At 40.5% G+C, this 13552-nt stretch overlaps 1 protein-coding gene across 1 annotated transcript; it reads right to left on the reverse strand.

Moving 5' to 3' along the window:
- Positions 1-741: 741 nt before the first annotated feature.
- CCNL1 (cyclin L1) lies at positions 742-13387 on the reverse strand. The gene is made up of 9 exons (XM_010079075.1): positions 13275-13387; positions 6890-7010; positions 6430-6494; positions 5003-5102; positions 4763-4867; positions 4345-4486; positions 2583-2694; positions 2331-2429; positions 742-1543 (listed from the first exon to the last, which is right to left on the reverse strand). The coding sequence occupies exons 1-9, from the start codon at positions 13373-13375 to the stop codon at positions 1195-1197; spliced, it is 1194 nt and encodes a 397-aa protein (XP_010077377.1). The 5' UTR covers positions 13376-13387; the 3' UTR covers positions 742-1194.
- Between the last annotated feature and the right edge of the window lie 165 nt (positions 13388-13552).

Here is a 13552-nt window from a genome sequence, read left to right on the forward strand (position 1 = left end):
CCAGGGACTCGCCCTGGCAAGGACAGGAGGCACCTTCAGGCTTAAGGTTTTGTTACTACCTGAGCAGCAACTGACAGAATCAGATCAACCGACAGAATCAGATCAAATTCCTGCCAGTTTAATCTCTCCTTTAGCTGCCACTCCACCCGTTGTGTCAGGGTACAGTGACATGGGACACAGTTCCACCAGCTGGACACTAAACTCACCCCAGCACAGGGGTGAGCTGCTCCGAGCTGAGTCAGCGTGACCCTACAGCCCCCGCAGCAGGCACGGGGGGTGTCTCACAGGGAGCTCAGCTAAAAGCTGTGTCAGCATTACACGGGGAATAGGATCCATCCTGCTGCTGCCAGCATCCTGACAGCAGTCACGAAGGAAGGGAAGGAAAAATCCCAACACCTGATCCCTCAAGCAGCTTCTGCCAGAAGCAGCTGCAGGAGAGGGGCAGGACAGAAATCCCCCTCCCCACAGGCAGCCCCCAGGAAGGCTAGGACTCAGCAGCCCAGCCACAGCTTGTCACCTGCAGCACTTGCACAGCCTCCCCCCATCCCCCTGTCACACTGTGTCACAAGGGGACCCAGCTTCCCAGCTGCCTTCTCTGGCAAGGACACTGACTTGTAAAGCTTTCCGAGTCTTTCGTTTGCAGGAGGACATAAATATCGCAAATGTCCCGTTAATCTGCAATGATCAAAGTGACATCGCTTAAGAAAACAAAGTTTAGTTTCAATACATTTGACATCCAACAGGCAGTAAAAAAAAAAAATTTATATTTTATTTCTTGTAAAAATCTTGTAACACATGCAGACTAAAACCAGTGTAAGAAAGTATTCACCATCGTTTAAACAAATAACTATACTTAAATATAAGTGTCTGCAATTGACTTGTATAAAAATAAGGTACATTTTGCTTTTTCACAGAAATCCATTCTCCAGTTCTCATATCAATGAACAATACACAACTCGAATACAGACAATTCATCCTCATTCTTGGTTTCCATCCCTTCGATACTGCTAAGGTATTATATGTGCAAAAGTTGGTAACAGTCCCTTTCCCAAAAGAAAAACCTCCTACATGTTTTAGAAAATTAGATATTGGGTTTAAATTAATCAAATCCTAAAGGGTTCCTTTGTTCTCAAACGAGGAGTCCGTTTATTGTACCACACACCGGCTGAACTGGGATGCGGCGCGGTGCCAGCCTCAGCGCCTGTGCCTGCTGTGTCCCGACCGGCCGCTCCCGTGGTGTTTGCCTTTGTGAGACCTCTCGAAGGAGCGGGATCTCTCGCGCCTGTCCCTGTGGTGTCCCCGCTCGTGCCTGTGCTTCTTGGCAGCATCAGAATGATCCCTGGATTTGCTCTGGGAGCGTGATCGGGATTTTTTCCTTTTGTGACCGTGTCTATTTGCACTCTTCATCTCCTCCCTGCTGTGCTTGGCCTTCAGGTGTGGCGAGCCGTGGTTGTGGTGTCTGCGGGGGCTGCCGCTGTGGCTGTGGGACCTGCTTCTTGACCTCGAGCTGTACGTCCCGGACAGGCTCCGCCTATTATTGTAGCTTACAGAGAAGTGTTAAAAGTTAAAACATTTCTTCCACACAGAAGGAAAAAAATAAATCCAATGTTTAGGAACTTCCAAGTTACTGGAAGAACTCAGACCGTTTCTCCCACAGGGTAACTGATGAATGACCATGACCATCCCAGAAGATGCCTGCGAGTTGAGTTCCCTTGCAAACAAAAAGCCAGAACCAAGCCCTGACACAGAACACAGCACCTTTCATAACCGTTTGACCTTGTCAAGAATCTTTTCCCCCAACACCAGATCGCAAATCGGTTAATGCTTTTTTTCCTGCAATGATCTGACAGCAACACTCGGGGGAACACCTCACTGAGGTCCAAGTTGGCAGTTTCCAACTCAGAAGTCAGTCTGAAGATTCTTTACAAATACCTATTAATAATGCCAGCAGCTACCACTGCACCCCCAAATGTTATCAAACAGGGTAAGACTACCTTACACTCGCTCCACTGCAGACTCATCGTGTACATGTACAGTGAGAATACTCTTAAGCTTTCATTTTACAGCAAAGCTTTTAAACGTGAGCACAGTTACCAACAGAACTGCTTCATGTCAAGAACCAAGAGCCTAAAGCCAGACCCAAGCCTCACACTTTTGCTGGCCAGCAGTTAGAACCTTGTGCCAAACATCTACAAGATACACAGAGCAGCCCTACTTCTGAGAAGTGAAAAGCCCCGTTGAAGTATCACAGAGCACTAATTATGACACAAAAAGACAGCCCCCCCAACCCCTGCTCCCTCCCCACAACCAAACAACAATCCACTACTTACTGCCGCCTCGGAGTGTGAGATCGAGACCTTGACTTTGTTCTTGACCTAGATCGACTAGCACTTCTGCTGCTTCTACTTCTCTTGCTTTCTTTTCTCATGCTTGGGGGGGGAAAAAAAAAAAAAAGAGCTAGGGTTACACTTCTGAGGTACTCGTTATTTCCATGAAGTAGCTCAAAAGTAGTTCACTGTACTTCAGTGAAGAAACCATTTTTGCAGAAGTCTCCTCCTTACTGGGAAGAGCTTTTTACCTACCCATTGTAAGGGCTCTTTGAAGCTTGCTGCCTCTCTTCTGGCTCTTTTTTAATAGTTTTGGTATTCAGAGATACTGGAGACTTCTCTTCAGTTTTTACTTCTCTTGGGGAAGCTAAGAATTAAATTTGAATTCAAAATTAGGCATTTTATTCATGGACTTTGTAACAAGCGTATCATATCCTTTATACCACAATTTGCACAAAATGTAAATATGAACTCAATAGCTACTATTTCATTCCATCTTTCCATTTATAGTACACTCCTAGGCGAGAACGCTGGAGTGAGATACCCGTGGGGAGACGCAGGGCAGCTTAAAGCCAAATGCTGGTGGGGGGGGGGAAGAACACTGTGACCTTCAAGCCCAGCAGCCAGATTCATCTGAGATTTCAGCCACCAAGGCCCAAGTGGTACAAAATAAAAGCTGCCTTTATGGCCCACAAATGCATGATTTAAATAATTACCTTGACAGTTAATTTCCGACACTATAGAAATAATTAAGACTGAACAGATAAATTACAGATTTCCTGTTTATATTAGTGGTACAAATATAACGTACAACAAATAAACTTACTGAGGTTAGAAGTCAATCTGTCTCTATCACCAGCTGATCTAGCCCAGAGAGGGATTCACCTTTCCACACAAAAAGAACAAGGCATTTCTATCTGGCCAGCTGACAGCCAGGCAGAGGTGCTGCGTCATGACTTACATGGCACCTTCCTCACTCAATAGGGTTCAGAGGCTCAATGTGAAAATACAGAAAGGCAGAATTCTGTCAGCTTTGCCTCAAACTGTCAGCCAGTTAAGAAGCCTTCCAAAACCTCACGAGAGATCCTGCTTTCACTCAAGCTCTTGTAACCTAGGCTCCCACTTCACAGAAATAAGAAAAAGCTTTCATCATTCAGTGAGAAAGTTACACCTGCCAGCTCAAAGACTGCTGGAAACTTTTGTTCTTTAGGAGAAATAACTGCTACAAATACTGCTTTCTTGGAACATGCTCTTAAGTCCCTGAAGAGGCCATGTAACAGGGGCCTGTGCCTTCCACTTTACCTGCCATGGCTGGACCAATGCTCATGGTATCCTTTAAATTTATTTGGTAATTTATCTCTTAATGCTGCTATCGATCTGTAAAAGCACCAAGACAACACTATCTATTCTTTCTATCATTAGAATTCAGACAGATTTATTGGCTGGTTCAAAGTCCACATTACAACAATTTATTCACTCTAGTGCGAAGACAGCACTGGGCCCTTCCCTTCTCCATTTCCTGACCACAAGCTGTCTTCCTTCACCGCATCTGAACAGCTGACAAGTACATTAAAAAAAGCAGAGAAAGCAATTTTCAGAGACACCTGCTGCAAAAGGAACCATGAAGGCTATTGCAACACCCTCCCACAAGATTAAATCCAGAGTCTCTCTTCCCAACATAGTAATACACAGCAAACTCCTGGATCCAGACATTTTCGTGACATAATTACCTTAAGGGTGCATATTATTAATATATCGCTCTCCCATCTGTGTAAGCACAGATTAAAGCATCCCTTTTCCTTCTAATATGCTATTTCAGGATATTGAAACTGGCTTTACAATTTGTGTTTAAAAAAAAAAAAAAGAGATTTGTCTTGCTGCTTAGTTCTGTGAGAAAGACTAAATTGTCTAACAGCTCAAGCAGCAAATCTACTTGTTTTTTTAACACCTTGGGACACAGGTTTGGAAGATTTACCAAATATTATTATGCAAGTTTCTGTTCTGAAAACAAACTTACATGGTTTGGATGCAGGAGAAAAGCCGCCCAGTGCTGAGAGTGCTGGAGTTCCATCCGGATTTAAACCTTTTGCCTTCAGTTTAGCTTCTTGTAGTGCCATTTTCCTCTTTTCTACTTCTTTATCCAGGAATTCATAATTGGGCTGTTAAAGTAACAATGTGGTAAGAAGCTGAACTAACGCAATTCATATTTTAATCTCATTTCTGAAAAATACTCAAATATCTTTTTATCATCTGTCCAGTACTGTGACGAACTTCCATGATTTGTTCTCACACTCCCCTTGGAGGAGCAGCCACACAGCAGAGCCTTCCCAGGTAGTAGATTTGTATGCAGGTGTTCCCAAACACGCTTAGACAACCATAAGATGGCTCAAGCCGCACTGAACATTGAGAAGGAAAAATGAACATCTCAAAGTTACCTTCTTTCTGGTATACAGCTTAAGGGTCGTTAAGCAGATCTCCTGAATCTCCTCTTCCGTGGCGCCAAACAGCAAGAACCAGTGAGGACGGGTAGGTAGTGGAATCTGAAAATAAAACAACCAACAGCTTAATAATAGAGATTACAGACCAGGCTGTTGTTTTACATATTTTCATTACTTTTCTTGAAACCAAATTACTAGCAAGAAAAGGCAATGCTAACTAGAGGGACAAATACTCACCTGCAGAGCTCTAGCAGCGAGATAAATGCAAGCACATGCTATAGTCTCTGGCTGAAAGCGAACAAACACATTTGTTCGAAGGCTGTCATTCATGTAATTCCTAAAAAAATAAAATTATGAAAGGTTGAATCTCCAGTTTACATCTTTTTGTTTAGAAGATAACAATACTGGAGACTCAATTGACTTTATTATTTTTTCTGTTATTATATTGAACACTCGGTTTCTTTAGAATTATTGTATTTGATGTTTACATTTGTTACTTCAGTAACAAAGTCTTTGCTGTTGCCACTGTTTGGAAACCCCAATGCAAGTATGTAACCGCTACTTTTAGGTAGGCAGGTTAAGTTACACCCCGAAGCGTCCATTGAGTTAACAATCTAACAAGTTACTTTTCATCCGTCCAGCTGTCTGAACACCAATGTTCTTGTATTCAAAAATCAATATGCTTATAACTCGAATGCAAGCATGAAAGCACAGTATATTTTTAACCTACCATTTCCCAGAGGCTAGATGCAACCTATAAAGTCCACAAAACACTGCATTTAAATCCTGTGTGTGCCTTGAGTTACATTAACTTCATCCAGAGAGAAAAGCATCCAATTTGCTCACTAAGTGTTGGAAAAAAACCTGCAAGTTAGTAATGGGTCTCCCACTTCACTAAGCTACTCTTCTTCCACCAGAGTGGCACTGCCAAGCAACACATGCCAAGAGATACACTTAAACAGCAGAGACCTCCATCGATAGCTACGTTACTGAGCTACAGGAAAGAAATAACAGCAGTCAGTAAGTACTCACTCTACAGAAAACCATGCCCAATATGGCTGCTAAGTGAACATGCTGCATGCACTGTATTTTTCTTTTTTTTTTAAACTCAAGTTTAGCCAAATGCTACATCAACTAACAAACGTTGGCAGAAAGTCTACCCCATGTGTCCTTTAAATACACTACAGCATATACAGTAGCTAGGCAATAAATACATTTAGAAACATTTTTAACAGTTACTTCTAAAAGCAAATATACAAATCCTTTTGACACCCAGACAGAACTAGAAGATGCTGCCCGATGGATATGGACCACTTCAGTGAATCTCGGATGAGAGCTTGCACTGGGTTGGCTGGAGAGAAGGGCAGCCAAACAGGCCATCCCCAGGTCATGGGCTGAGGTGCAGAGGGCAGAGCTCTATGACTTACCATCATGGACTACCCTTTAATTAAAGAGTAGAAAAAAGAACAAAGTTAAATTGAGTTCTCCATTACTATGCTGGAATCAAGCCATGAAAATAGTAAGCAGAAACAAGCACTAAAATATTTTAAAAGCACATATTTATGTAATAACTTACATCTCATTGCTTTGCTTATGGATCATCAGGCTTGTTATTTCTGCTACTATTTTCCTGGCTAGGAAAAGAATGGAAAATAACAACTTACCAGGCTGTCTGTACCAGCGTTTGATTACGTTCACATTCTAAGACTTGTAAATACATAACAATGATCTGAAGAATAAGGGGAGGGAAGAAAAAGAAAAAAAGACTCAGTTTTAACACAAAGCAACAGCAAGGAAGCAACTATGCATAATCAAAACAGTATTCCCAACCAAGCGTCTCCTCCTTTTCTAAGCTCACCTGTCATCCATTCATGTTCAATTCTTTATTTTACTTCTTTTCTATGATTTTCAAAACCAGTCACCTTTAACATCTCCCAAGGAAGCAATTTCTACCAAAGTCAATATGACTATTTGCCTTAGCACTCTGCCAAAAGCATTCATAATAACAAGGAATAAAGAAAATAAATTGGGTCATTTTTACACCTCCATTTCTCGTTCCACACCTCACAATGACGCCATCAAGGTAGAACAGTATTTACAATTATATTATTTTTGGTAACTCACCTTATGCGGATGCTTGACATGAACACAAAATCCCAACTCCTTCAGTACCCTCCTTTCTGCTTTGATTACTTGATTTTTGGTGTTTATGTAGTTCTGATCAAGTACCAGGGGGCTTGGAGTCCTATAGTTTGCAAGAAATAAAATCAAAACTGTTTCGCATATCCAAAAATAACGGCATCTCTGTTTTCCCTTCCAACCAACTAATGGCAACAGAAACCAGTTTTCAACTCCTGCAAGCAAGTTTAAGCATTAATCTTGTGCTGTCCAAGTTTAGATAAACTAGTTTAGATTCTGCTTTTGACTAGCTACAGATTAGATGGCTAAGACAAAAAAAAAATCTTCTGCTACTGTGTATGCAAACTAAGCTGGTCCAGCTGCTGGAACAGAAGTCAACTTTACAGTGAAGACCTCACAGAACCTTTACACTTCATGACAGAGGTGGGGGAAGGACTGTGGTACAACTACCTTTGCTAGGTAGGACTTCAAAGCAAAAGTAACCTAGAACAGGTTTTTTTTTTTTTTTTACTGATATTGAAGTAGCAAGCTTGTGCTTTATAAACTGCAGATTCCTATGCACTGGAAGACAAGATGATTCAGTTCTTCAGAGAACAAGACAGCCCTGCTACTGTGATATACAAAAAGCCTAGTAGAGCAAAGAATTACCTCTGAAATGGTGACACATCTGCCTGTGAATCTTAACGCTGCACTTGCTAACCGGTGGATATCATGTGACTTCTGCTATCGGCATTTGCAAAACTAGTGCTTATTGCACACAAAGAAAGATTCCTAAGTCTAGTGCTATGAAGTCCCAATGCCTTCCAAATCCAACACCTGAACTAAAGTGTTTTTTTAAACTAAAATAACTTGCCATATGCTTTATGCACAAGAGTCACACTCCATTTCACATCCTGTCTGTGCTTAGACTTGACCTTTCAACATTCCCCTTTGTGTATTTTAATCCACTTCCTCCTACAGACAGACCAGCTTTTTCCCCTCTTTGTCAATGCCTCACACATTCCACATGCTTTCCAACACAGAATGTTTTTGCAACTAGTTACACTCCAATAAACCAGTCTGTTTACATGATAAACCTAGTATACCCCAAGCACTGGTGACAAGTTTATTTTCTTTTGATGGTAACATAAAAGCAAAGCAATGAGAAGTGTATTCAAAATACAGCTTCTCTTTTATCAAAGTATTGCACTACTAACTTGTCTTTTTTGATTCCATGCAAGTTCCACAAGTGGATCACACTTCTCTGAGAGTAGAAAAAGCCACACAAAACCCCTAGGTTCTCAACCCGAGAAGAAAGGGTCAAATAGCTGGAGGGCTTCCCTACTTCCCTAAGCCACAATTAATGCTAATACTGTTGCAGTTCCCTGGAAGGACACATCACCATTGGCCAAAGGATACAAAAAGCCATCCACTTCACTAATAAAAGCATCATGTCATATAACCACGCACTTGAAGCGTGAGCTCCTCTTTCCAAGGGGCTGAGAAGCAGCTCCCAGGAGGTCGGAAATTAACTACTGCAGCTTTTTGGTGCCAGAACGACCTACAATCCAAGTACAAGCCCCACTACTTCTCCCTCCTAGAAAAAAAAAAAAAAGCACCATTTTCCATGTTACACTGAAGTAACTTCTCTAGTTAGGTATTATTCTCACTCATAAGGACAAGTTTACAAAGTTTGTGATTTCAGCTATTCTAAATATAACCCAGTCAAAAGACTGGTTTTTTGTTGGGTGGTGTTTTTTTTTTTCTTTTTCCCGATAAATTAACTGGAAAAGAGAAACTTTTAAAGGTTCTTTAAGGTAAGTACTTCAGTAGAAAGGCTATGATTTCCTCTGAGTGCTCCAGCACTACAAAGGCTGTCTGAACACAATGCTCTGGAGCAGAAGACTGGAAGAACCAAGCTGAAGTTCTTCAGATCAGTGAAAAGGATTCATTTCCAGTTGATTTCAGCTAACCATACTGGGTTCTGTAACAACATTTTCTCCAGTATTGCTTTGCACAACTTTATCTAGAGATCACTGGCATTAACAGGATCTGCAAGGCATCATTCAGAGTGAGTTTAGGTGTCCAGGCTCAGCTCATCTTGTTAGCAGAACACTTCATCAGAGGTGACAAATCTTGGATCAAACAGTTAGGGCAGCCATAACTTCCAGTCTAAAAAAAGAAATCATCAGCGGGACAACATGACTGCAAGGGATCATCCAACAACCTGCCAGAGGATTATTATCTGCCACATGTCTGTGCATTCTCTGAAAGCTATGTAAGAAAGTCAGTATTATGAAAACACAAGAAGGTAGCTCGAAGTGCAACAGGAAAGGCTGTGAGTCTTACTGCATTTAAAGTTTTCACTGTCCTCCTACAGGGCCACCGGCTCAGCACAAACAGTTCATACCTCGGTTGTACATGTTCAACAGCAAAGCAGTAGGAAACTCAAGACACTCAAAAGTGTGCTTCACTCTGTTTTTGTCCCACATTACTCCAATCACTTACGACACACAAGTTCTAGATATCTACAGATCTAGGGAAGCCACAAAAAACAGTTTATCCAGACAGTATTTCCAGAAAGACAAATGCAGCCTTTTATCCACTTACACAAAAATAAAAATCTGCAGAAGACTTTACTGCACCTTATTACTGGTGAAAGTCAGCTTCCCCACCAAATTAAGATTTACCAATTTAGCACATTTGCCATAAACTCCAATGTGTATGCATCATTATTTAGAAGCTGGAGAAGCCAGAGATTTCCCTTTGGAAAAAAGAGAAAAAGATTTCCCTACTGAGAAAAAAGAAGAACTTTGCTCCTGCATTTGCTGCACTTAAATTCTCAGTCCAAGAAATAATCATTTTAGATCCAAGTAACAAACCACAGAAAAATAATTTATAAGCTTATATATAAAATACAAGCTTCAAGCCCTATATAGCCCAGTTATATTACACATTCTTACATTGAATCTGTTCTTCCTGATCAGCACTAGATCCAGGCAAGACTTTAGAGTTAAGAACACAGTGCCCATCCTGGTAAATCAATCCAACACTTAGGCACAGACCTTCATTGGGATTTAGAGATTGCGTAACAACCCAAAAGATCAACACACACGGTAATGTGTTTGTAACAATAAATAAATTACAAATATTCTTTTTTAAAAATCCTTCTGACAAATAAAACTTATGTTCTCAACACAGCTACCACTTCATTTGATATAATATTAAAATTTGATGTCTTTGGAATGTCTAATACTTTGGAGGAGAAGTGCCCAGCACATGGTTTTGTTCACAGTGCAAGAAGTACTTCTGACAAGTACAGCGTTAACATCCACACCTCATTTCAAAGACCAGATCTCTCTTATGCCAGGCAATAAGAATGTGAGAGAGTTCTCGATTTGTCTCCAACATTATAAATACAAGCACTGCAGACTTATAGAACAGTTTGAAGAACACTAAGTAGTACGTGTTATTAATACAGGCCACTTCCAACACACCTGTATGAACCTGTTTGCTGCAACATAAGTAAAGAATAGTGGACTGAGCATCTCAAACCAGCATTTGTGAGATTACAAAATGACAGGAGTCAGATTTGGTCTCATAAGGACTTTCTGCAGCTTTCAAGCACATTTAAGATTATAAAATCAACTTCAAACTACATTCTACATGTTAACAGTTGCACTTCGCTCAGAACACAGATGTTTTGGCACACAAGTTTTTTAAAACGCAGTATTTTCATAATACGAGCTTTTCTCCATGCACACAAACATTTTTACATGCAGTACTACATGACATATGCTTGTCCAAAACACTTTTTTAACCTTTTTCTTACTTCTCAGTATTGGAAATACCACCTAGCAGTAACTCAGTTGACTACAGGTCTTACAGAAAGAAAATTCCAATGCAATTCCCAGTTCTGCAAACAGATACACATAAGGGACTGCTTACATGATAATTTATATAAATAGCTTTACAAATGCAAGACTTCCATATCCTTGTGAATGCATAAGGTTTTACTTTGAATTCAAACTGCAATTATACAGAGGCAGAAAGTGGAACTAAGAACCCAAAACTGTTTAGGAAAGAAAGCAAGACTACTCAAACTACTCAAACTTCATGTGCAGGTTAAGAGCTTCAGTTAACAGAAATACTAGACTAGAAGCAAAAAGAAAGTACAGCAGCCTAACTGATTGTTTCAGTTGTGGGTTGTGTGTGAGAAACTAACTACAGCCTAAGTGTTAGCTTCAGATAAAAAAAAGATTAAGCTAGTATTCTAAAAACCTGGACAGCAAAGAAAAAAGCTTATAACAAGATACAGGAGTTCTTCCAAATGGTTCACCAGCGGCCAACCTGTTAGTCCCCCGATTCCAGTGACCTATTCTCAGAGCACTGGCTTCTCCTTGGGGATTTTCGATACTTCACTCACTGTTGCCATGACGACAGCTTCATCTTTATGTACCACTCCACATCACCCAGGCTTTGGTAAATGTAGCTGGTCGCTGTATAGTCGGTTGCAAGGGAAAAAAGAGTTGGAAGTTAATAACATGTACACATTATGTAATTGTAATCTTGTAAAAAGTACAGAAAAACGTTCACATCCTGCTTGTTAAAAAAAAGGAAAAAGAAAAAAAGAAAAAAAGGCAAGCCTGAATGTCAGACTTCAGCATTTTTGAGATTCATTTCATGCAGATTCACTCCGAATCTCAGAGCGACAATACCCATTTCTCCAGAAAATAATGGGTAGAAGTGCACGATTTCTCTCGACATGATGCATTTTAGACACCATGTAACATGCACAAGTGACATTCTGATTTGGAACAGTCTAGCTGGAAAGATTTAAGTTCACAGGTTAAGTTCAGTTTCTCTGATCCTTCACACAGCACAAAGCAAGGGCTAATTTATATTCTCATTGCAAAGAAAAGCACTGCGTATGATTAATTAACCTTCAATGTCTGGATCAAGGCCAAATCACGAAGAATCACTGAACTAGCTTCGGTAATTCCAATAACCAGACTTCCTTCTCATAATTGCAGTAAGAAACAATACCACCAAATTCCGACTCAGCGTAACTTCACAAAGCCCTCTCAGGGACATACCAACTTTTTAAAACACAAAAGAATAAAGCTAAGTTCCAAAGTACAACACCAAATCTTTCGTATCTAAAACTAACTAGGAAAACATGGGCACAAGGCAGTAAAAGCAAAAGTTTTAGATACAACAGAAGCATAACCAGGATAAAACCAGCAAGAAACAGCTGGTTTCCCTATGGGATTGCTACACTACTTCTCAGAAAAGGTTACACAACACTAAAGTTTAAGTTCCTGCTGTAACCTGGAGATACACAGCAGAGAAATGAAAGCGTGAATTTAAGAATCTAGGTTAAAACAAAACCCTTTTGTAACTACGGGTTACCTTACACTTTAAGCAACCTGTCACTAAAAGTAAAGCTAGTTCATCACAGCTGACATCTCCAGTATCACAGACTATCATACTGCTGCGTGACAGATTTAAATAAATTTTGCATTTAGTAGCAACTTAGAAAACTTCTTCCCTTCAACTGTTCCTTGTTCCTTCCAATGCATCAAGTTAATTTGCTTTACATACAAAAACACACATCGCTTTACACACAAAAAAGCGGTGTTAGGCACTCACAACTGGGAACAGCTCTACAACTTGAGCAGACAGGTATCCAGATCTGCACAGAGCACATAAGCTCACACTCCAACTTCACTGACACAAGCACACGGCACCATGAAAAACACAAGTCTCACTTTTTTACAATTAAAGATGCCTTCAGCTTCCAAGACTCAATTACACATTCCTTGTTGAAGTGGTATCATTAAAGCTGCCAACACTGTAGGCCAAACTGTATGTTTTTTCAGATACTTTCTAAAATTGCCTTTTCTAAAGGTAATACTATCATCACTGGGAAGACCTCATCTCACATTTTTTGTTAACTGACACTTTATTGGAACCATAACCAAATTTGGACAGCTACATACTAACAAGAGAAAAGCATTAAGACTACTGAACATGGTTAGAACTCTGGAGAATATCCAGCAACCCACTAATTAGCTACTCATAGCTAAGGCTACCTCTCAAGAACTACAAGACATCAAAACCCAATCAGCAACAGACCTAAAACTACAACCATGGACCTAAAACTAGAACCAATGACTTGTAGCTAAATAATGAAAACAGGTCTATCAAGTAATCAAAAGCAGTGGTAGAAGAAATCAGCATCGAACTGTACTGCCTACATAGTGGCCAATGAGCACTCCCTTCTCAATTTTAGGTCGTTGAACTTAGCCTGGAAAAATACTGTGAATTGAAAATTGCAGTGTACATTAGTGACAAGAGATGCTTATGCTCGTAATGAAGCTAATCTTACCTTTTTGCTCTTAACTGACGTAAATGATGAAACACGTTGATCACATCCCTTATACGACGAGGCGCCTCTTCGATTTTGGATGCAAGATTGATACAGGCCATAGCAACAATCTGAAAGGAAGCCCCGTTTCCATCAGAAAATTATTTCTAATCCCAATAAGACTAGAATTACACAACAACAACAACAAAACCCCGTGGCCTGGAGGCTGCAAGAAAGCAGCCTGCTTGGCGTGTGACTGCCCACATTCACCCACTGCCCTGAACACCGCCTAACGCACT

Source organism: Pterocles gutturalis, unplaced genomic scaffold (assembly GCF_000699245.1).
Source record: "Pterocles gutturalis isolate BGI_N339 unplaced genomic scaffold, ASM69924v1 scaffold33148, whole genome shotgun sequence".
Taxonomy (NCBI): Eukaryota; Metazoa; Chordata; class Aves; order Pterocliformes; family Pteroclidae; genus Pterocles; species Pterocles gutturalis.